This window comes from Carya illinoinensis, chromosome 7 (genome assembly GCF_018687715.1).
Source record: "Carya illinoinensis cultivar Pawnee chromosome 7, C.illinoinensisPawnee_v1, whole genome shotgun sequence".
Classification (NCBI taxonomy): domain Eukaryota; kingdom Viridiplantae; phylum Streptophyta; class Magnoliopsida; order Fagales; family Juglandaceae; genus Carya; species Carya illinoinensis.
This window is the reverse complement of record NC_056758.1, coordinates 37713333-37735344: the sequence shown is the minus strand read 5'-3', so window position 1 is coordinate 37735344 and position 22012 is coordinate 37713333. Positions and strand designations below refer to the sequence as shown.

Sequence of the window (22012 nt, the reverse complement as noted above, 5' to 3'; positions counted from 1 at the left end):
CAGCCACCACCATTAATCTCGCGCCTTGCATCAAAACTGCATTGGTGATAGGGTCCTCGGTCGAGATCCTAGACACCAAGTTGCCGCTCCCCTTCTTACTCCTCAATGACCGATGTGGGCTGCCACTTACTTGACCGTGATGGTTATGGGTGGTGTTGGCTGAGTTCGTATGGTTGATCAGTGGCTGATGGTGGGCGAGATTCTAGTGACTGGGCGTGCATGCATGCATGTGCAGGAGCTGAATCGTCAAAAACGGTTGTGAGTGGGATCAGGTGGTTAAGTGGCTGGCTGACCAAGTCAGGCACACGTGGCTCCTGCTGGTGGGCTGACCCAATCAGGCACCAGGTGTCTCCTGATGGTGGCTGACCAAGTCAAGCACAGGTGTCACTCGCTTGGGGGGCTGACCAAGCCTCACACAGGTGTCTTCTGATGATGAAGCACACGTGACTAAGGGTGGTTTGAGTGGGTTGGCCGAGTGGGTGATGGCTGAGCGGTTTAAGGGATGGTTGGTTACTCCCTACAAAGTAGGGGAGCGGTTGTGGCTAGACAGGTGGCAAGGGCTGGGCGTGTGGCTTGGCTGGTGGGTGGTAACTGTCAGCTTGTCCCTGACCTTGCTCCAGATTCGACCAGGGTGGCCTGGTGCAGACCAGATGCCCTTCAATGGCAACTCGTGACTGCCTTAAGCGATGCCCCACTCGAACGGTTCAAAATAATCAGCAAGCAAATGCGAATGTGATGCAACAGACACAATCCAAAATGCTGAAATACCTCAACAATGCATTAATCAAAGGAAAACAATGAAATGAATTGGTTACCTTGATTCACGAATTGCACAGGGTGAGCCTTCTCCTTTGGGATTCACGGATTGCACCAAATGGAGCCTAAGTGACAAAGCACCAATGTGTCTATGGGGGCTTACAAGCCAAATTCGTCCAAATGTTCAAAGATCCCCACTAAGTGATAGCCTATTGCCTCACTTATACTAGAAAGCAATTAAAACGATTACAAAGGGAAAATGGTTTCGGGCCCACGCCTCCTGGTTAAGGCCTCATGCTGTCAGTGGCCCATGGGTGGCCAGGATGACTCACAGCATAGGCTTCATGCTTGCACGCGTGGGTCTTCAAATTGGCTTGCCGGGCTAGCCTTGGCTGGTCCATGGTCCTTGCATGTGTGGCCCAGGTTGTGTGGGCTGGGCACCATTGATGAGTCGCTGGGTTGGACCGTGGTTGGCTTAAGCATGGCAGACTGCTGCATGGCCCAGGCCAGTGGGGCCTGGGCGTTGGTCTGCATGGCCCAGGCTGTGGTGCCTGGGCGTTGGTCAGCAAGACCCTGGCCAAAGCCAGGGTGTTGATCAGCATGGCCCTGGTCAAGACCAAGGCGTTGAGCAGCAAGGCCCTGGCCAAGGTCAGGGCGTTGATCAGCATGGCCCTGGTCAAGACCAGGGCGTTGAGCGGCATGCCAGCATGCGTGGGCCTGCTGGGCAGCCGCATCGTCAATTCCAAGGTGAGTGTGCAAGCGTGCGCTGCGCGGGTGCCTAGGCCATGCATGGGCCTTGTGCCTACGCACGACCCATGCATGCATGCGGTGTGTGCGCATAGCCCATGCATGCCCGCTGCGCATGCGCACTAGGCGTGCGTGCAGTCTAGCTGTGCGCTGTGTGTGGTGTGACAACCTCGCTTGATTGCGCGCACCGACTGTTCGTTGCCTGATGGAGGGTGACCGTGGTCTAGCATTCACCAAGGGCTCGGTCTGTGGGCAATCAAGCGACGCCAACAGTGCTGCTGGCGTGCTGTCCTGGCATGGGCTGGTGCTAGTCAAGGCATGGCCCGTGGCCTCCTGCCTTGGGGTTTTGACATTCCCCCTCCCTTTTAGCATATCCTTGCCCTCAAGGATCAATTGGGGATACTTCTTCTCCAGCCCATCATAGTCCTCCCAAGTTGCCTCGTCCCTTGATAATCCTTCCCACAGGATCAATGCTTGCCACACCCTTGGTCTCCCTCGGCCCCTTCAATGTAGCCTATATCCGAGCACTTCCTTTGGCTTCATAAGGATCCTTCCCTCTTGATCCAGTGTGGGTAACTCCTTCCCAATGAGACTCGGATCTCCAACCTTCTTCTTGAGTAAGGAAACATGGAATACCGGGTGCAATTGTGAAGTTGGTGGAAGCTGAAACTTGTATGCAACACTACTCAGTTTCTCCAACACTCTATAAGGCCCATAGAACTTCTGGTTCAGCTTTGCACTCGCAGTTTTCCTCATGGTCTTCTGCCCGAATTGCCTAAGCTTCAAGTAGACATAGTCGCCTACTTTGAAGGACACAGCACGTCGTCCCTGATCATGGTACTTCTTCATTCGAGTTTGGGCATTCTTGAGCTCTCTTTTAACTTTGGCCAGTACCTCGTCCCTATCAATCAGCTCCCGCTCTACTTCATTATTACTAGCTGAGCCCTTTTCATAGCTGACCAAGAGTGGTGGTGGTCTGCCATATACAACTTCAAAAGGGCTTTTCTCAATAGAAGAGTGATAAGAGGTGTTATACCAAAATTCTGTCCATGGAAGGTAATCTGCCCATCTCCTTTGCTCTTCATGACAGAAGCACCTCAAATATTGTTCTAAAGTCCTATTGACCACCTCCGATTGGCCATCCGTTTGTGGGTGATAGTAGGAACTCGTCTTAAGCTTGCTGCCTTGCAATTCAAATAGTTGCCTCCAAAATGAACTCATAAAGACCCTATCCCGATCCGATACTATGGTCCTTGGAAACCCATGCAGCTTAGTAATGTTGTTGACAAAGGCTTTAGCCACTGACTTGGCTGTATAAAGGTGATATAGAGGGATAAAGTGGGCATACTTGCTTAGTCGGTCTACTACCACCAAAATCACTTCATGCCCTGCACTAATGGGTAGTCCCTCTATGAAATCCATAGCCAAGTCCTCCCAAATTCTGTTTGGAATTGGCAATGGTTGGAGAAGTCCCGCTTCTGGCCTAGTGTCATACTTGGCCTTTTGACAGATGTCACAGCTGGCCACAAGTCTCTTGACATCATCCTTGATTCCTTCCCAATGGAAGAAATGCTTCAATCGGATGTATGTTCTCAACCATCCAGAATGACTACCTTCATTGCTGTTATGGAAATGATCTAGGATCTCATTCCTGAGATTGGGAACGTTCGGCACATAAACATAGTTCTTGTAGAAGATCAGACCGTCTCTCACTTTGTAGTTTACAACCCCTTGCCCTTTGGCATCCAAGAGCTCAATGATTTCAAGTGCCCTTGCATCCAATCTGGTAACCTCTCTGATCTTGTCCCATACTCGCCATTCTGCCCCGCTTAGTGCCAAGTTTGATGACTCCTTGTCATCTCCCACTACCTCAAGTAGTTGGCTGCCTTCCCTGCGGCTTAAGGCATCAGCCACCTTATTTTTCTTGCCCGGTTGATAGACTATGTCATACTCAAAGCCTAGCAACTTGACAAGGAACTTCTGTTGTTCTGGGGTGACAATTTTCTGCTGCAATAGATGCCTTAAGGCCTGCTGGTCTGTGATGATGGTAAACTTGCGCCCCAAGAGGTATGGGCGCCACACCTTGACAGCATGCACCACTGCCAATAGCTCTCGGGCATAGGTACTCCATGCTTTCTTCATAGGCCCGAGTGCCTTGGAAATGAAGGCCAAAGGCCTTCGGTCTTGGACCAACACAGTCCCGATGCCTTCACCGCTTGCATCTGTATAAACTTCAAACGGTCTCTCAAAATTGGGAAGTGCCAACACAGGTGTCTTGGTCATGGCTCGCTTCAGTTCTTCAAAGGCTTCCCTAGCCTCGGTTGTCCACTCGAAACTGTCCTTCTTGAGCATTGCTGTGAGTGGCTTGGCTATGAGCCCATAGCCTTTGACAAACCTCCTGTAATAACCCGTGAGCCCCAGAAATCCTCTCAAGGCTGAGATGTCCTTGGGTAGATGCCAATCCACCATGGCCTCTATCTTTCTTTGATCAACTTTGACACCATCTCCTGAGATAAAGTGGCCTAAGTACTCCAACTCCTTCTCCATGAAGGCACACTTGGTGGCTTTGATAAAGAAATGATGCTCCTCCAGAATTGTTAGCACCTTCTCCAAGTGTTGCTTATGCTCTTCGATGGTCTTAGAATAGACCAAAATGTCATCGAAGAAGACAAGCACAAACTTCTGAAGTAGTGGCTTGAAGATGCTATTCATTGCAACCTGAAACGTTGATGGAGCATTGCACAAACCGAAAGGCATCACCAGGTATTCATAATGGCCTGAGTGAGTCCTAAAGGCTGTCTTATGGATGTCTTCCTCATTCATTCGAATCTGATGGTAGCTGGCCCTTAAATCTAACTTTGAGAACACTGTAGCCCCATGCAGCTCATCTAACATCTCATCGACAGTGGGGATTGGAAATCTGTCCTTGACCGTGGCTTCATTCAAGGCCCTATAGTTCGTACAGAACCTCCATGTGCCATCCTTCTTCCTCACCAACAGCACCGGTGAAGAAAAGGGACTGGTACTAGGGCGGATTAGGCCACTCTTCAGCATCTCATCCACCTGCCGTTCAATCTCTCCCTTCTGAAAGTGGGTGTATCTATAGGGTGGCACGTTGATCGGCTTGGTTTCATCCACTAGTCGAATTCTGTGATCAAACTCTCTAGGAGGTGGAAGTGCAGTGGGCACCTCGAGTACCCCCCTGTGGGCTGCTAAGACAGGCTTGACTTCCTCAGGCAGTAGCTCTAAATCATCATGGGTGCCCTCTTGACCCTTGTTCTCGACTTGTCTCATTACATCCTCTTTGGCCACCACGATGGCGAAGCAATGTGCCCCGCCTTTGCAAAACTTCTCAAACATAATGGCTTCGCATGACTTGATCTCCTTATTGGCAATGGCTGTCCACAGTCGCTTCTTGGAGCCAAGTTTAAACTCCATGGTCATGTTGTGATAGTCATGGACGACCCTGCCAAGGCTCTTCAGCCAAGCATTCCCCAAGACTAAGTCAAAGCCGACCAAGGGCAGCACATGCAAGTCTGCCATAATACGGACCCCCTGAACATTCATCTTCACTTCACGGATGAGGGCCTCACATTGCAGCTTTTCTCCACTTGCTACCTTTACTTCAAATGGGGGAATAGGGCTCGGCTTAAGTCCAACCCTGCCCACAATGCTGGAATTAATGAAGTTGTGTGTGGAGCCGCTATCTACTAGCAAAGTCATTTCATGCTTGCCCACCCATGCCATCAACCTCATGGACGTGGGTTTAGAAATGCCAGCCATGGCATTCAATGATAGCTCAGCCTCCTCTGGTGTGCCACCAGATTCGGTTTCCTCCTCTTGGCTGGGTTCCTCTTGGCTGCTTTCAGACTCATCATTACTTGACTCGTCCTCAAACATAAACAAGGCCTGAGCTGCCTTGCACTTGTGACCGGGGCCCCATTTGTCTCCGCACTTAAAACACAGCCCCTTCTTGATGCGCTCTTGCACCTCTTCACTGGATAGCTTCTTGATCTCCGGTCTCGGTATGGAGGTGGTGGCTGATGTGTCCCTTCCCTTCCAAGAGACCTTGGTTTGCATAGTCTTGAAAGACTTGCTCCCCATGTCTTTGGTTGGGCACCGCTCACTAGAATGGCTCTCCTCAAGAATTTCAGCCATCTTCATCACCTCGGGTAGCCTTGTGGGCTGTCTAAGTTTGATTTCCTTGGCAAGCCAAGGTCTCAAACCATCAATGAATGTGCCTATCAAGGCTTCCTCCGACCAGCCCCTAACCATGATCTGTAGCTGCCTGAACTCCTCTATATAGTGCTGGACCTTACCCTCTTGTCTTAGCTTGGCCAACTGCCCATGGTGATTGACAACTGGTGATGGCCCGAACTGACTAAGGAGCTCCTTCTCAAAGGCTGTCCAACCCAGCCTCATATGATCCTTGTCGTACTGGTCCCTTATCCAACACCACCATTTTCCAGCCTTGCCTTCAAGGTAAAAGCAGGCTATGGATACCCTCTCATGGCGTGGGATGTCATATGTCATAAAGTAGTGATGGACTTTGTCCAACCACTCATAGAGGTCACCACCACTATACTTTGGGAAGTCGACCTTAGGGCGCCTAGGTCCCCAATCCTGATGCCGGTTTCCTCTTCTATCTTCATAGTCGTTGTAACAGTTCGTTAGAAATTCAATTGTGAAATTTCTATTAATTTTAGGAACTTTGTGAAGACCCCATAAGTTTTCACGAATCCATTAATCGTATAGGTTTTTGTCTAACTACATAGTTAGTGTTATTATTTACTATGGTATCAGAAGTGTGTTTTTGATTATTGGAGATAGTTAGATGTGTCAAAATGTATTATGGTTTGTGCCATTAGACTCGGAGGGTTATTTAAGGTCTTATGGCGCAATAACATTTTTTCATATTTTCGGACAAAACGTCTGTTCAAAACTGTAGATATTATTGGATAAAAATATCTTAAACTAATTTTATGGATATTATTAGATAAAATATTTTAAGCTAATTTCGTGGATATTATTGGGTAAAAATATCTTGAATTAATTTTTGTAGATATTATTAGGTAAGAGAGTCCTACACTCCACTCTCACTCCGAGTAAGAGAGTCCTACACTTAACTCTCACTCCAGTCTCATATCTTCTATATCTCATCCATAAGTATCTCCAGCCACCTTTCCCCACGAAATTATTTTCATTTATACGTTCCATTAAAAGAATATCAAACACTCTCTCTCAGACAGCTTTTAGGAGTTCTTTTGCACGCCCATTTCGAAGCTTTTGTAAGTGTTTTATCATAAAGTCTCATTCATATAAGTTATTCCTTTTTGAGTCTAGTTTATATGGATATCTTATTTGCCTCATTTGAAGATCATTTGGTCAGTTAGTTATTATATAAACTATAGAAAGGTCATTCTAGGAGATAAACTGGAGAACATGTTATAGTTTGGAGTTTTTGACCAAGCTAATGGATAGATATTGGTCCGAAATTTTTATGGAGTATTTTTAACATGTATATGTGACTATTGGTTGAGGATTTTTACATGATTAAAGGTTTTGATGAAAGATTTTCTTAGATTTAGAAACTTAGAAACTGTAAGAAGAAAAACAGTTTCTGTTTTGAGAAAGTTTAATTCTTTGGTGGTCTAAACCTATTCTAATGATTTTAATAATTTTATTGGAGGATCCTAAGCATCTTATATACATGTTATATTATTATTTTGAAGATATTTGATATTAGTTTCAAAGATATGAAATTTTATGCAAAGAGATATTCAGATAAGCCAAAGTGTGGATCTTCTTGGCTAAATTTATGTTTTGGTTAATTTCTAACCATGTGATCTTGAATTAGAAGCTTATATATGTTTTAGGACATCTTTTTAAACCATGTGATGGTTTGGTTTGAAGATCATATATTTATAAGTCATAGATCAAGAGATTTATCAAAACTAGTTGAGGAAAAAGTTTCTGTTTTTGGACTAAGTGTAAAACCAAAAATTCCAAATGTTATTTTGTGATTTTGGTGACTTTAGTTTGATGATTTAAAGCATGATTGATGTTAGGATGATATTATGAATATGTTAGAATTAAGATTTGATTTTTGAAATTCTTGGAGATGTTTTGATTTAAGGTCCAAACTTGTGATTCAAGTACTTGGATCTTTTTACAAAAAATTTTGGTGTTAATTATTAGCTTTTTCTAAATGGATGTTTTAAGTATGGTTTTGAACTTAGAATTGGAAGATGTTTGTTACAAAATTTTGGTTTAAGCATGAGTTTTAAAGTTGGAAGGAATTGCAACAAAAATCAAGGGAAATGGCCTATGGATGTTTCGGCCATAGTGTGTTTTTCATAGCTGTGTTTTGTTTTAAATTTTTTTGAGTTGATATTTAAGCTTAGGACAAAATTTACATGAGGTCCTCATGTAAATTTTGGAAACTTTTGGAGTTAGTATGTAAAATCCTTAAATTATGGGTAAAACGGTCATTTTCCCACATATAGAGAGTAAAATGAAAATTTTACTCTCTAAGTTAGTATTTTCCATATTTTAAATTATTAGTGATTTAGTTCTAACTTTTAGAATCACTAATTACAGTTCCTCGTGATCGCACTTGAAGTTTTATAAAAAATGCGGAGATCGAGGTAAGTTAGCTTTTAACTTACTAGCAGTCTACTGTGTATGTGTGCTAAGTAAAGGAACTACAGTGTATGTATGTGTGTTATAATATATGTCATGCCATACCAAGTCATCACGTAATTGTTTGTTATACAGAATTTATTCTGTCATCAGTTTTTATCTGTTACATAATATATTCTATCATGTATTGTTGTACATTACAAGTACATCATGCTAAGTATGACATCTATTACATGTATGTCAAGCCATGTAATATTCGCTGTTGCAAGTATGTCATGTTAAATATGTTGTCTATTATATGTTATGCCATATTACGAAATATTTTTATCTCAAGTTGGTCATGTATTTCAAGTTATGTTCAAGTCACGTTATGTTATGTCAGGGCTTCAGTCCTTTCGTATTCCAGTCATGTTTCATCTTGATTACTTATGTATGGGGTCACAACAATTGTGATGCATACACTACGTGAGACACAGCAATTGTGACACGTAGAATACATGGGGCTACAACAACTGTGGAGTATGTATTTAAGCAGTTAAAGAATAAGTTTTCGCAGAATACATGGGGCCACAACAACTGTGGAGTATGTATTTACACATAGAATACATGAGGCCACAACAACTGTGGAGTATGTATTTTTCATGTTAAGTCAAGTTTGTGTAGAATACATGGAGTCACAACAACTGTGGAGTATGTATTTTTCATGTTAAGTCAAGTTTCAGAACAAGTTCATGATAAGTCAAGTTTCAAATCACGTTCATATTAAATCAAGTTTCAGAACAAGTTCATGATAAGTTAAGTTTCATATCATGTTCATGTTAATTCAAGTTTCAGAGCAAGTTCATGCTAAGTCAAGTTTCAGATCAAGTTCATGTCAAGTCAAGTTCAGTTCATATTTCAATTTAAGTTATGTCAATTATGCTATGTTGTACGCCAATTTATGCTTTAATTACTTATGAATTTGATTATGCATTTATGCTTTTACTGTCATCCATGCATCATTAGCTTGTGTGTAAGTTTTTTTGTTAACTTACTGAGATTTGTAATCAAATCTCACTTTGGTAGTCCCAACTACCATTCCCCCCGAATGGTAGATCTTGTTACAGGACCTGAAAGAGAATCAGGAAATGATCAACTAGACACAGTTGACTAAGCAACGGTGCGACATCAATGTTAATATAGTAATTAACGTAAATTACTACTTATACGATTGAGTTGCATCTCTAGTACTTTTTGGATCATAACCATTTTGGACTAGTGTTGTGATCTTAGTTGTTCAATGGGTTTTTATGTATGAAGTATGTTTTAAGTATTTGAGATATTTTCAATTTGGTGCATAGTATTGCTAAAGAAAAAATTTATCCGCTGCGAATATTGCATATTGTTAGATGCATGTTAGGAACATTGCATCTTATATGTCATGAACGGGGGCAGGTAACCTTGTGTTGCATGTCTCGACGCTTCAAATGTCCGTCCGATCCCAAACGAAATTTGGGGGCGTCACAGTCGTCCCTCTCAAATTGTGGCCCATGGTAGCCACGACCATGCTGTCTTCTCCATGGCCCGGGTTGTTCATGTTGGTAAGGCTTCTCATAGCCTTGCTTGTGCTCAAATTCCTGGTGCTCATGGTGAACACTAGGGCTCCTAGTCCGATAGCCAGCCAACGGCTCCTCTCTCTCAAAGGTAGCATTCGGAATCCACCTCTCATGGTAACCTTGACGGTTCTCTACACGGCCACCATGCTTCAAACCTTGCCTTGGCAACGCATGCATGGACTCGGTTACACTGGCTTCCAGTCCATCAACATAGGCCTCACCCCCATGAGGTGGTGTCCCAGGACGGTTCTCGGCTAGTCTCTTCTCTAGTCGCTCTAATGTGGTGTTCGTCTCTCTCCTTATGTTCTTCATGGTCCTCTGGTTATCCTTGTTATAGGTCTCCATGGCCACACGCAGCTCGACTAAGTTGTTGGTGACACCATCAAGAATTGAAGTAATCTTATTGGTGTGATCCTCTAGAACTTCTAGCTGGGCTCTATTAGAAATGCCCGTGGGCTCCTCTACAGACTGCTTCTCTTGCATGTTGATTCACACTTCTACTATATCACGGCTGAGTGGCTTGCAAACTGACCCTCACAGATGGTTTAGGCTTGCAAACTGTTGGTAAAAAGGGGTGAAAAACTGGCTAATGGTGGAGGCTCGTGGTTCCAAACGTGGGTCCTTCACCTTCGAGGGTGACTGACCCCAACCACAAACTGAGTCCGACCTTGGGTTACTCACGTTCTAGTGTGATAACTGCTCCAACCCTATCTACTCCTTCCTTTACCACAATCCCCAAACTTCACAATGTAACAATAACAACAGAAAGAAAAATTGCAGCAACGTCGGGATCATTCGTGGATCCCCCAACCAAACTCACAATGACAAGTGATGGGTTGCCTACCTCAATAGAGAAGTGAGAACCTCTCTTGAACCTTCAAGCACGTGGCTGCTCTCAATGAAAGCACCAAATTGGTGATAGGGTCCTCGGTCGAGATCCCAGACACCAAGCTGCCGCGCCCCTTCTTGCTCCTCAATGACCGATGTGGGCTGCCACTTGTTTGACCGTGATGGTTATGGGTGGTGTTGGCTGAGTTCGTATGGTTGATCAGTGGCTGATGGTGGGCGAGATTCTAGTGACTGGGCGTGCATGCATGCATGTGCAGGAGCTGAATCGTCAAAAACGGTTGTGATTGGGATCAGGTGGTTAAGTGGCTGGCTGACCAAGTCAGGCACACGTGGCTCCTGCTGGTGGGCTGACCCAATCAGGCACCAGGTGTCTCCTGATGGTGGCTGACCAAGTCAAGCACATGTGTCACTTGCTTGGGGGGCTGACCAAGCCTCACACAGGTGTCTTCTGATGATGAAGCACACGTGGCTAAGGATGGTTTAAGTGGGTTGGCCGAGTGGGTGATGACTGAGCAGTTTAAGGGATGGTTAGTTACTCCCTACAAAGTAGGGGAGCGGTTGTGGCTAGACAAGTGGTAAGGGCTGAGCGTGTGGCTTGGCTGGTGGGTGGTAACTGTCAGATTCGACCAGGGTGGCCTGGTGCAGACCAGATGCCCTTCAATGGCAACTCGTGGCTGCCTTAAGCGATGCCCCACTCGAATGGTTCAAAATAATCAGCAAGCAAATGCGAATGTGATGCAATAGACACAATCTAAAATGCTGAAATACCTCAACAATGCATTAATCAAAGGAAAACAATGAAATGAATGGGTTACCCTGATTCACGAATTGCACAGGGTGAGCCTTCTCCTTTGGGATTCACGGATTGCACCCAATGGAGCCTAAGTGACAAAGCACCAATGTGTCTATGGGGGCTTACAAGCCAAATTCGTCCAAATGTTCAAAGATCCCCACTAAGTGATAGCCTATTGCCTCACTTATACTAGGAAGTAATTAAAATGATTACAAAGGGAAAATGGTTTCGGGCCCACGCCTCCTGGTTAAGGCCTCATGCTGTCAGTGGCCCATGGGTGGCCAGGATGACTCACAGCATAGGCTTCATGCTTGCACGCGTGGGTCTTCAGATTGGCCTGCCGGGCTAGCCTTGGCTGGTCCATGGTCCTTGCATGTGTGGCCCAGGTTGTGTGGGCTGGGCACCATTGATGAGTTGCTGGGTTGGACCGTGGTTGGCTTAAGCATGGCAGGCTGCTGCATGGCCCAGGCCAGTGGGGCCTGGGCGTTGGTCTGCATGGCTCAGGCTATGGTGCCTGGGCGTTGGTCAGCAAGACCCTGGCCAAAGCCAGGCTGTTGATCAGCATGGCCCTGATCAAGACCAAGGCGTTGAGCAGCAAGGCCCTGGCCAAGGCCAGGGCGTTGATCAGCATGGCCCTGGTCAAAACCAGGGCGTTGAGCGGCATGCCAGCATGCATGGGCCTGTTGGGCAGCCGCACCGTCAATTCCAAAGTGGGTGTGCAAGCGTGCGTTGCGCGGGTGCCTAGGCCATGCATGGGCCTTGTGCCTACGCACGACCCATGCATGCACGCGGTGTGTGCGCATAGCCCATGCGTGCCCGCTGCGCACGCGCACTAGGCGTGCATGCAGTCTAGCCGTGCGCTGAGTGTGGTGTGACAACCTCGCTTGCGTGCGCGCGCCGACTGTTCGCTGCCTGATGGAGGGTGACCGTGGTCTAGCATTCACCAAGGGCTCGGTCTGTGGGCAATCAAGCGACGCCAACAGTGCTGCTGGAGTGCTGTCCTGGCATGGGCTGGTGCTGGTCAAGGCATGGCCCGTGGCCTCCTGCCTTGGGGTTTTGACAGTATTGTAAGTGGTAGAGTGGCCTTGCTACCACGATCCACTGAGATTCAGCCTTGTGTCGCTTCGATTCGTCCCTCCCAGACACCAAATTGGTGATAGGGTCCTCGGTCGATTATTCAATCGTATGATGTGGCACAAGTAATCACCATTTGAGGATAAAAAAATATATATAATAAATGATTATTCAATAGTAATAAATGTACCACATTTTACCTAATGGGATACAAGTGAGATGATAGTATAGTATAGGGCTGCAACCCGGTCAATCAGAGCTGGATTTGGACTCGATCCGATCCGACCCGTCAACAAGAAACAATAATCCAGCTCTGACCTGGCCTTTCGGATCCGGTCAACCCGACATTTCCCCCAAATGCCCATCAGATGTTGTTTCTCTCCTCTGGTGGTGGCTCTATTACTAGCAAGTGGATCGTGTTCATTGAAGGTAGCAAGGGCAAAAGTGGCTTCCGATGTCGGACTAACCATCGCAGTGACGTCTACGGTCGGTATGGCCTTGGCCGCTCCTGCCTTCTACTCTGTTTGGTGAAAAGGGAAACCCCAAGAAACCAGAATCCGAGCCCTAGAGAAATGAGAAAGAATCAAATGCAATTTTGTATTTAGCTTCAAAATCTTGAAGAATTAGTACATAGATAGATAGATAAATGCTTACAGATGAGAAACACTTTATGAGAACCATGCTGCCATGGCTAGATGAAGACGATATTGAAGAAGAAGGAGAAGAATCCATGGAGGGAGAGACTTTTTTTGCTGTGTTTGATTCTCAATCACAGTTGATGAACACACTGATGACGAGGATACCCATCTGCCATTTGATTTTCTCACCTAACAGGAGTGCCTAACAGGAGTAATTGTCTCCTCGTCTTCATGTCCATGCTTGCTCTAAGCTTCTCTTGACAAGGTGCGGTTTCAGAGAATGACTTTAAGTGGGTTGGCAGGGTTGAAACTGGTATTTCACTGGTTCGACCCGAACATTAGTTTAAACCGTATTTAGCATTTGGGTCGGATCGGGCCATTCGGACGGACCGGATCTGTGGTTTTTTTGCACAATCCTAATATGGTATATAAAATTTTTCTTAAAAAAAAATAATTATATAAAAAACAAGTACTATTAATTTATATTAATGTACGTAAGCCTGCATTTTAAATGAGTGGGTCTGATCTCTTAAATTTCAAACTATCATCATGTATTTATTGTGTAAAGATACAGATCACTTGCAAATAAAATATTATATAAGCAAACACCGGTAAGAAAAAGAGGTCATGATCATGGTAGTGAAAAGTACATTGTACAAGCACATTTTGAAACTACCACTAAGCTCATAATTAATTACAATTTGGTTGACACATTTAGGTTGTAGATTGCACGACATTTTATCGAATGATTGAAATACAGACTATTATTAAATTTCTAATTTATGGAAGGAATTCACGCATAAAAAAAAATGGTGGTTAAGGAGTGGCTCATGACAAGCGACAAAAGAAACAAAACAAGCTAGGGCTGTTGCAAAGCATCATGTTCGTTGCAGTTTATAAACCATATAAAATATCGTGGCATCAGATCAGGTGGTAATTATATATTTTTCAATTAATTAATTGCAGCACATAAACCTAACTTGGATCAGCTGAAACTGAAAGTAGTAGCGCAGAAAGCTGGGGTCTCGAGGAGGCCAGATTCTAACTTAACTTTAATTCTAACGTGTCCATGTTAGTTCCCACTTACATGCTAACGTGCGGCGACAAAGACTAACTATCCAACAAGAAAAACTAACCAAAATGCATGCTAACTAAGAAAACTGCCAAGTAAACCAGGAATATTCCTTGTCATTAAACAAACAAAACTAATACGTACAGCAACAAATTTATAAAGTGAATGCCATGTTTAGAGCAGGGAAAGGCCTTATATTTCTCCAAAGATGGTGATCAGTGGAAGTAGACCAACACGCTTTGGAGAAGAGAACAAACAGTACTATGAAACCCTAGCTTTACATATATATATATAATATTATTGCAGAGGCAGAATACTTTCTCATAGATTTCTCCAAAGATCGGTACTACTGGTGAACCGTGAGTGAAAGTAAACCTACAGCTCTATGAAATGCAGTTTTAATTTGCAGAGCAAGAGAACTTCCTAGATGCTGCAAAATCATGTTAGCTCTAAAGTAATATCCATGAGGCGTGATCCATCTAAAAAAAACCTGTACACGGAACTTTCTTTTTTGCAAGTGCATCCACTTTATAAATTACTTTTCTTCTCTGGCCTTTAATTTATTTTTTCCTCCTTTTTATTAGGTTAAATATAATTTTGGCTTCGAGTCATTTATATATGTCATGCGATGTTTCAATAATATTCTTTCGGTTGCTCCATATACTATAATAATTCGTTATTCTATATATGATCATATGCAAAAATGATATATAAACGTTCATGTTCTCTGCCGTATATTTTTTCATTCATATATATATATATATATAGTGCCAACATGCATGCAGGGATAGACAGTACGTTAGGAATGATCGATATAAAATGATATCCATTTAATTGTCTTAAATTCATGTGTCTAAATGTAATCTAACTTGCTGAATGGTGAGAATTGCCGGTCTCCCCAAAAGCACATTTCGACCTTTTTTCTTATTATTTCTAAAATATGGTGATCAATATAGCTTGTTTCCCTTACAGTTTTTTTTTTTTTTTTTTTTTTTTCTGAAGTCTTTTGTTTGATTCTTCGTGATTAAGCTAATTACCTAATCTTCTCCGGGACCCCACCAAAGCAAGCACAATTAGCCCACTGGCCACAACACAGTGCCACCTGACAAAGGAACTGCATGTAACAAACACGTACACCCTCACCACAAGAAAACATTTTAAAAAAAAAAAAGAAGCAAAAGGCTAGCTAGGAAACGCGTACTTTTATTAGACAAAGGTTCCTTCAATGGTGCTCCAAAATCTTTTGTTTAGGTGGGACCGCCGGCGCTTTTGCTCCTCCAGTCCCCCTTAAATACCCAACCCCTGGGAGTTGTTCCTTCCCTTTTCCCTCCCCTTCCCTCTTGCTCACTCCTTTTAGCAATGTTTTTCTCCCAAGAGCCTGTCCTATCCCAATGTCCGGTTTCTGAAGAAATTGAGTTCGGCACAGATGAACTCCAAGAACTCCTGTCCTTCTTTCAATCACCGACCAAGCAGCTGTCTTCTAATGAATCTCAAGAACTCTTTCCCCTCTTTCAATCAAGAGACTCGGTCGATCCAAACTCCTGTTCCGAAGGCTCGAACGGGGCGGTTTATACGGACAACGAGAGGCAGCTCAGACGCAAGGAATCGAACCGCAAGTCAGCCCGGCGTTGCCGCTGGAGAAAGAAAAGGCATCTACAGAACCTCACGTACCAAGTGAATCGGTTGAAAATGGATAACCAGGAATTAAAGATCGGTTTGGGCTTAGTTTTACATCAAAGTCATGTTATATTGGCGGATAATCAGCGGTTAAGATCAGAATCCATAGCTCTCAGTGCCAGGCTTTCGGGTCTAAACCAAATGATCTTATGTGCCATGCAATCCCCGTATTAATTAGCACGTCGAAGTACTAGTACTACAGTACTACTCCTCTTAGTAATGAAAGCTCGTCCATCTTTATGACCTAATCAATAAAGCTTTAAAATGTGAGAATTTTGGACTTTCTCTTCTCTCTCTCCCTGAGGCATAGGAACTAAAGCTAAGTACGCTAATTTAGGCAGATGCTCGCTGAAACCATTATCTCTTTCTTTTCGAAGGAAAAAAGGTGGTGGCTTTAAGAAACCCCACGTTGTTGGACGATGCAAAGACTTGACGCTTTTCTTTTTTATTTTGTCGAAGACATGTATCGTTTTCCTCTTTCTTTATAAAGTGTTCTACGTACGTAGTAGTGGCAAACTTAGGGCGCTGATCATATTACATATATGTAGGCCAGGGAGCTCAATATATGGCTAATCATGATCAGCACCATATTTCTGTGCATGACACAGTGTAACTATGCAGTACCACTGTAAATACATGTATATGTTTTATTAATTGTTAGGTGTGCATGATGTTTGTTTGTTGTAATTCAACGCATATATAAGGTAGCTTGGTACGTAATTTCTTGAAGTACGCACTCTTTCTTTGAATTTTGTTTGCATCAACAATTAAAAACTCAGACCTATATCACATTAATCACGAGTTTTTCCTCTCTCTTTTTTGTGGCTTTACACGTAAATTAGAGAGATTTTTGTGATATATATTTATGGATCATGTATCTTAATGTACTCCTGGGAATTTCTAAACAAAATAAATAAATAAATAAGAACAGTGGTAATTAGTAATCTCAACATCATCGAGCTGGTGGTCCTGACAGTCTGCACGGTGGTGAAGTCTTAATTAATTAATATATATGTTAGTGATCTGCAGAAGACTGCGTACTTAAGATCGATGGATCGAGTATATTCTAGTTACATGTGCTTAACTTTAAATTGTACCATATAACGAAAGTATGAAAGCCAAGAAAAGGGAATCTGTAAAGAACGTCTTAAAAAAATAAAAAAAATAAAAAAAAAACTTTAATAATGTTAACAGAATCAATAATTTAAAACTAAAATTATTATTTTTTAAACTAGTACTCATACATGACGTATAAATTAAATAAGTTGCTAATAATTTCGCATATATAATAAGAGTAGAGTACGTGGTTTTGAATAAATTCGTCGGTGGCCGTGAATATAGACTATCGATCCAAATATTCTTACATCACGAATATCAGGATTTAAGGCCACATGGACAGAGGGGCGGAACTAAGATTTAGTGCATGGGGGAAAGGGGGCGATTAGCATGCAAAGTGTGTTGTATGTAGGGGTCATGAACGGTAACTAACATTTAAAATAGCAAAGTGCGCCACTGACATTTAACATTAACCAGGTAGTTATTTAGAGACAATTAAATTATTAAAGCCGCCAATTTGAACCTCTCACTTGAGCTCTATAGGAGTTAAATGAACAATAAAAATTATAATAGAAACAGTTGTGTGAGACTTGTTGAAACAAATGATAAAAATTAAATAAACAAACTATAAAAATTATATGTGATTTTATTTTTGCCTTCACTCCTAATTGCAGTTATTTCGATGCTAGTATATATATACTTACTAACAAAACTAATCCAAATTAATAAATTAGTTAGTGGAAGGCAATGATAAAACCAAATAGCTTAGTGTAAATAAATAGGAAAAATGAGATTGTAAATTTACCAAATAGCTTATAAAAAGAGACAAAGATATTTTCTTACCTCTTATGAAATATGAAAAAAATGAGAGTGAGATTTTATTAATGACAACAAATAGGTGTGAGTATGAAAAATTGTTGAAAAACATTAAAAAAAAAAAAAAAAACTAGACAACTAAGTAATAAGTAAGATTTTTGAAAATGTTTTTTTTTGGGGGGGGGGGAAGGGGGAAAATTATCTTTAATATTAGGACATCTTTATTTTAGTATATGGTTCGAACCATATACTAAAATAAGTTTTTAAAAATTTTGGGGGGGTGCATGGGGGGAAGCTTCAACGTACGTAGGTCCGCCCCTGCACATGGATCCATGTACGTAATGATATATGTACGTAATTATTTGTATTTTGTGATATTTGTGATATATTTCTCTCCCTAAATCTAAATGTATCTGCTGCAAACTACGTATACAACGCATTCGCGAAGCACAACTAATTATAGATACATGCACGTACGTACAGTTAATGATCATGCGAGCTGTGCGTCGCATTTATATATATATATATATATATATATATTATGATTGTTTCATATATATATGCAATTGTTTCGTACATATGATTCCTAATAATTTGCATTTTGTTTGTCTGGCACGTACAACTATAGTACTACTGTTCCACCGATATGTTTTTGTTACGATCTTCAATAAAATATTATTAATTTCATGGTCGAACATAATTAAAGATCATGCAAAAATATTGACTCGTTTATTCGACAAATCAATGCATATAATATGGTAATTTATTATTAGATCATGGTGTACTGGCATCCAAGATTACTGTACATTATAATTATAGAGTAATGCTACATACAGTTCTAATTTAGAGACTATAATTTTTTAAAATTATACAAAAATATCCCTCCTAAAATATGGTATTTATCATTTAATAAAAGATCTACACATACACGCAGTCTTCACTTAAGATCTACAAATAAAATTTCTTTTATAAATTATACTAGTAATAAGTTTAATGGGATAAACTCATCAAATTAACTGAATAACGAGACGAGAAATAATTGGAAGTAGTCTAGTCGACGATATCTTAATGTTCAGGATTCTTCAACCAGTAAAGTTGGTCTTGCAGCAAAGCATGCATGCAGCTATAATTGATTATTTTACCATCGGTTGCGTGTTCATCAGAAATAATGATTGAGGAATAAATTAGAAGATGCATGTCATATATGCAAATATAAAGTGAAAGCAGTTACAAATTATATACGTTAAGTGTCTTAATGGAGGGGTCCTTTTTGATCCAGGTGCATGCATAGATTACATATATCGGATGATCTGTAGTCCCCAGCAAATCATCCAGTTGTCATTCTCCAAACAAAAGAATGAAAAGCCGATTTTCTTGTCCAACCATTTGGAAGAAAAGAAAAGAAGAGAAGATAAGAAAGAACTCTTAAAGACAAATTAAAGGAATCGTCTTCACCTACGAATGCAGTCTAGTTGACCAATATGGAACACGAAGTGTGGAGTTATAGCATTTCTTCTAGAAATTTTATATTCCCATGCAAAATCTTAATTACTGAGTACCTCTCAAATACTCATCATGTTCTTTTATTTTTATTCCATTTTACTTCATCAGAAAGAAAAATCCTTAAAATTTTCAAAAAGACCGATGCTATGTCGATCATACGTACGTACATATATAATTAATTTACAAATAACGTTCTAATATTATACTTAACTATCCTATTTAATAAAAAATAAGTATAATTATATATACAACTATCCACGTTAAAATAGAATATTTTGTAAATAAATGGTAAGTTTATCAGATTACGCAATCCGTTTGTCGGCAAAAGTTCAGTTCATGCTACTACCTATATATCTATGTTTTTTATTCTTCTCTTTCTTCGCTTGCAAGTTCTTAGAAGTTAACCACGAAAATCTTGTGTACTTGATAAAGTTAGAAAAAGTGCTTAAAGGTAATTAGCTCCTTTTTGACCCCAGACACATCATGGAGTTTTGCATGCATGAATGACAGGATGATCGATATATAGGAGAACCAGATCACAAAGGTAATGACGGAAACGATATATATCAGATACAATCGTTCCCTTGTTATTTACAATCTTGCCCTTAATTTACTGTGGATAAAAATTGATCTACATATATATATAGGCTTGCCAGCTCATCAGCGTACGATACTATCATATTTTAAAATTATTTTCATAGAAAGTTATACATAAGCGTAGCCTTTTTTTTATTATTTTCAACATATAAACTGATTCCTGAAGTTTGTACGTAGTTTTCACTAGAATGTGGTGCATCGTGCGCCAGGTCCGACCCTTACTAAAAACTAGACAGATAAGGCCTGGAATCTGTATACATTCCGATAATAGTAATTTTGTTGAGCCGAACGCCAAATAATATATTCGTTCTATTTCTTTTTTCCTAAAAATAAATTTAAAAGTACTATGCAAGACCGTACCATTCATGCGTGTTTGGAAGAAAGGAGGAGAAATGGATGACAATCGCTTGCACAATGGTATAGTGTCAACAGGTATATACCTCTGCGCGCAAAAGACATTGTACCCTTTAGATTTAGGTCCTCTTTCGTTGTAACTGGGCTACGAATTTATCTGCAGAGTTGAGCGTAATAACACCTGAGAAATCATGTGCATGGTTGTCCTATTTCTGGGATCTTGACGCAAGTAAACATTTGCAATAGTTACAATCTTTTTCAGTTCGTCCTCGACTTGAACCGTAGGAGGTGAAAGTCGATGGTGTAATACGTCTTTAAGCTATATGTTAGCAGGTGAAGAAAACTGTTCGAATTGTTTTTGCCAAACAAAAATTTTCTGGTTCGAATGTGACATTACACGTTTGAACCGAAAACTAGTTATAAACTTGTTCGAATAAATTTACTCCATTCGAACAGATAATATTATACGCTAAGTTAAACCGTTCGAACAAAAACAACACTTGTTCAAACGGTTTATACACATTCAAACAAATAAAAAAAATTATTTGAACAACAAACATCACCATATGACCATCATTTTGATAATTTATTAACATTCGAACTAATGCTTCTTCATTTGAAGAGAGTAAATATATTCAAATTAATAATTAGCTCATCTTTTGCCGCCTGAACATGTAGTGCAATGTTTGAAAATATCTGTTTGGCAAAAACTATACAAACAGTTTTTAGGCCGTTCGAACGAGCTATTCCATGAAAATTTATGGTTGAGTAGATTCGGAATCGAACAAAAAAAACCAACAATTTAGGTTGTGCCTGGCCTTAAGAAATTTTTATCTCAAACATAAAATTCTCATCTCATTATTACAACTTTCTCAAATCTCCATACAAAATATAATAAACAATTTAACTTTTTCTTAACTTTTTTAAATCCCAATACAATAATAATATTAAAATATAATATTTTAATATTTAATCTTAAAACTCAAAATTCTCACCTGAGAATTCTCAGTGGCCAAGCAGAACCTAATATTGCCTCAGCTTTAAAGAATATAAATATAAAGAATCATTGGTTTTAAGCATACAAACTTAACCTAAACTTCACTTCATCATTTCTACGGCCAAATGCTGTGCGTGACGGACGGAAAGTGTTACAAAAGGGGTCGGATTCAATTCAAAATCCAATCCAATTTTCATCCTATTTTTTGTCTAATAATATTTTTGTTATTTATACTATCTCTAATGACTTTTTTAATAGGAAAAGATGATATCACTTATGTAAACTATTGCAGTTTCATTTGATGAATCATATGTGAATGATGTTCAGATTTTTTCTTAAGTTCTTGGAATACGTTCTAGATATCTAAGGGGCATAGGACGTTGTGTAAAACCTTCCTCAGCATCATCATTTTCTTCTCAAGTTAGATCAAATAGTAATTCTCGAAAATTAGAGGAAACAGGGTTCAAGATCAAACATTTGAGGTCTAAGCAAAGAGAATTGCAGACTCAATTAGATCGGGCAGTGGATATAAAGGCGAAATTAGAACAAAGCATGCAGAAGAAATTGGATATTCAATCCCAAAAAAATTCAAGTTGTAGTAATTAATGATGTCCCAAAATTTTATACTACTACAATCTTAGAACTTATTTTATTTAGTTGTCTTTTTATTATTCTAACTTGATGCAAAATTTGAACAAATGTGATGCTTTATTTATATAATATTTAATATTAGTTTCATATTTGAATTTACAATTTATTGTAACATGAGTATCGTTCAAATGTAAAATACCCAGTTTGAATTATAATTTACAATTTATTACCATTCGAATGTATTTTAACTTTCAT

General features: G+C 40.7%; 1 protein-coding gene across 1 annotated transcript; it reads left to right on the top strand.

Annotated features, from left to right (window-relative positions):
* The first annotated feature begins 15525 nt into the window (after positions 1-15525).
* LOC122316387 (basic leucine zipper 4-like) lies at positions 15526-16017 on the top strand. Its single transcript, XM_043132909.1, has one exon. It carries the CDS (start codon positions 15526-15528, stop codon positions 16015-16017), a length of 492 nt encoding a protein of 163 aa, XP_042988843.1.
* Positions 16018-22012: the final 5995 nt, after the last annotated feature.

Bases quoted from the DNA above. Each gene is read 5' to 3' on its own strand.
- LOC122316387 (XM_043132909.1), top strand. From the start codon at position 15,526: ATGTTTTTCTCCCAAGAGCCTGTCCTATCCCAATGTCCGGTTTCTGAA.